The sequence below is a fragment of the Alligator sinensis genome, unplaced genomic scaffold (assembly GCF_000455745.1).
Source record: "Alligator sinensis unplaced genomic scaffold, ASM45574v1 scaffold184_1, whole genome shotgun sequence".
NCBI lineage: Eukaryota > Metazoa > Chordata > Crocodylia > Alligatoridae > Alligator > Alligator sinensis.
The window spans coordinates 329,394-331,839 of record NW_005842983.1 but is presented as its reverse complement, the minus strand read 5'-3'; the positions used below and the strand labels follow the sequence as shown (position 1 = coordinate 331,839).

At 61.5% G+C, this 2,446-nt stretch overlaps 2 protein-coding genes across 44 annotated transcripts in view; one reads left to right on the top strand and one right to left on the bottom strand.

Annotated features, from left to right (window-relative positions):
• TNXB (tenascin XB) overlaps positions 1 to 1,999 on the top strand; it is a 72,954-nt gene extending 70,955 nt beyond the window's left edge. For all 43 annotated transcript variants that reach the window (XM_025192927.1, XM_025192925.1, XM_025192906.1 and 40 more), the window contains 2 exons: positions 714 to 877; positions 1,525 to 1,999. In XM_025192927.1, coding sequence (XP_025048712.1) covers positions 714 to 877; positions 1,525 to 1,605 — 245 coding nt within the window. In that variant the 3' untranslated portion in view covers positions 1,606 to 1,999. The remainder of the gene's footprint in view (positions 1 to 713; positions 878 to 1,524) is intronic.
• Positions 2,000 to 2,313: 314 nt separating this feature from the next.
• The window catches only part of LOC112548178 (steroid 21-hydroxylase), a 3,635-nt gene continuing 3,502 nt past the window's right edge, over positions 2,314 to 2,446 (bottom strand). Inside the window, exon 7 of the mRNA XM_025192943.1 lies at positions 2,314 to 2,346. Within this exon, the coding sequence (XP_025048728.1) occupies positions 2,314 to 2,346 (33 nt within the window). The remainder of the gene's footprint in view (positions 2,347 to 2,446) is intronic.

Below are 2,446 nucleotides of genomic sequence, written 5' to 3'. Positions count from 1 at the left end.
GGCACCAGAGGAGACAGGGAGAGCCGAAGCCTTGTGGGGGATAAGGGATCCCTGACCTCTGGGGCAATTGGGAGTTCACCGCAGGAACAAGCAGGGATGGAGCATCCTTGGAGCCCATGGCGGGTGTTGCTCAAGCTTAGGGGGAGTCCCTAGTGTTTTGGGGGCGGGGCTGACATTTTGAGGGAGATGGATAATCTCCGGGGTCTTGGAGGGGGGAGGAGGATTCCTTGGGGGCCTGGAAGAGTGGGGGGGTCATTATGGAGTCCAGGGGAGATTGGGGGAGCTGAGGTCTGAGGGCACTGGGGGGCCTCTGTGGGGGAGCCCTGGGCTCTTGGGGAAGGTGGGCAGGTCCTCATGCCTTGGAGGGGGTGGTCCATGGGGCCTAAGGGGAAGGGATAGAGAGTCTCTGGGACCTGGAGGGGAGGTGGGAGTCCCTGGAGCCAAGGGGATGTCCTAGGAGCTGGGGGAGGCGGTCCCAAGGGTCTTGGGAGGTATGGGGGTGGTTCCCAGGATCTTGGGGAAGCAGGGGGGTCCATGGGGGATGGGAATCACCCCAGGTCTTGGAGAGGGCATGGAGGGGGTTCCCAGGATCTGGGGAAGGCAGGGGGGTGTCCATGGGATGGCAGTCACCCGAGGTCTTGGGAGGGCACAGAGGGCCTGCAGGGAGACAGGTGAGAACCCAGGCGTCCAGGCTGAGCAGCCCCTGCCCGCAGGCGACGCCATGAGCTACCACTCGGGCAGCGTGTTCTCGACGCGGGACCACGACCCCAACCGCCTCATCATCTCATGCGCCGTCTCCTACCGCGGGGCCTGGTGGTACCACAACTGCCACTTTGCCAACCTCAATGGCATGTACGGCAACAACAAGGACCATCAGGTACCTGCCCGCGCTGCCCTGCAGGCACACTGGGCCATACAGGAGCCGTATGGACCATAAGAGGGCTGTATCCTGGAGGAACACCAGGCAGTACATTGGCTATACGGATGAGGGATGTGTTGTGGGGAGAGGACTGGGCCCTATGGGGATTATATGGATTGTTACGGGGGTGAGAACTGGGTCAGAGAGGGACTGGGGGGAGGCACCAGGTCATGTGGAAAAGACACAGACCACGGGGGGAAGTCAGCCGAGGGGCCCATACGGGGACAATGTGGACCGCAGGAAGGGGACCTTATGGACCCAGCACAGACTGAGGTGGGCATCATACAGGGCTGCGCGGAGGAGCCAGGACCCTGGGGGAGGCAGGGGCAGGCCGTACAAGGATCCTAAGAACCTTTGGGGGCCAACATGGCCCGGGCTGTACAAGAATGATATCAACCATGGGGACAACATAGAGCAGAGGGGAGGGGGACCTTGGAGACAGCAGGGACCCTCTGGATCTGGACACCGCCAGACCCAGAGGGGAGGGGATCTAGGCCCTATAGCACTGATAGAGACCTCTGGGCACTGTGGGTAAGTGGGATGGGCCTGTCAGTCTGTCCATCTCTCACCCCTTCTCCCTCCCCTCCCTTCCCCTCCTCCTGCAGGGCATTAACTGGTACAACTGGAAAGGCTTTGAGTTCTCCATCCCCTTCACTGAGATGAAGATCCGGCCCCGGCACAGCTGAGCAGGGCCCGGACAGATGGACGGACAGACCCATGGACAGACAGACAGAGGCCTCCATGGACATCTCCCCCAACCAGGAGACCCTCCCAGATCCACCTCCTTGGGGGATGGAGCCCAGGCATCGTGGCAGCACCCCACAGGGTCCCAGCACTGCCAGGGGGAGGTCTCTGGGAGCACCCCAAAAAAACCCAGAAGGGGCAGACAGCAGCTTTACTAGGGGGGCAGCAGGGGATGCCAGGCCAAATGGCGCCTGGGGGACTGGGCAGTTAAGAGGAAGGGGGCAGGGCTTTGGCGGGCAAGAGGGGCTTGTACAGTGTGAACGAGAGAGATGAGGTTATAGAGTTTATATATATATATATATTTTGGGGGGGGAAGGAATAAAGGGTTTATCCAGGCTGGACGTGTCACTGGCACTGGGGGGCAAGGGAAGGGGTTGAATGACCCCTGGATGGAGGCATAAGAGGTCAGAGGTAGGGGGAAGAGGGGATCCCTTGGGAAAGTGGAATGAGCCCACAGGGGATGGTCACAGGGTGGCAGGCATATGGGGGATTCCCCAGGTGGGTGGAGTAATGCCTGAAAGGGGTGGGGTCCCAGGGGTGGGGTCATGAGGTCATGGGATGGGGACAACTTTAGGGAGCAGAGTCACAGAGTGGCGGGAGGGAGCAGCAGGATGCCCATGGGGGTGGGGGCAAGGCCCCAGGGGATGGGGTCACAGAGGGATGCGGGTCACGAGGTCATGGCGCTTGCGGGGGGAATTCATGAGGTCACAAGGGCAGTAGGTGAGCACCCCTGGGGGGCAGAGCCATGGGGTGTCTCCAGGGGGGGCAGTCACAGGAGTTCCC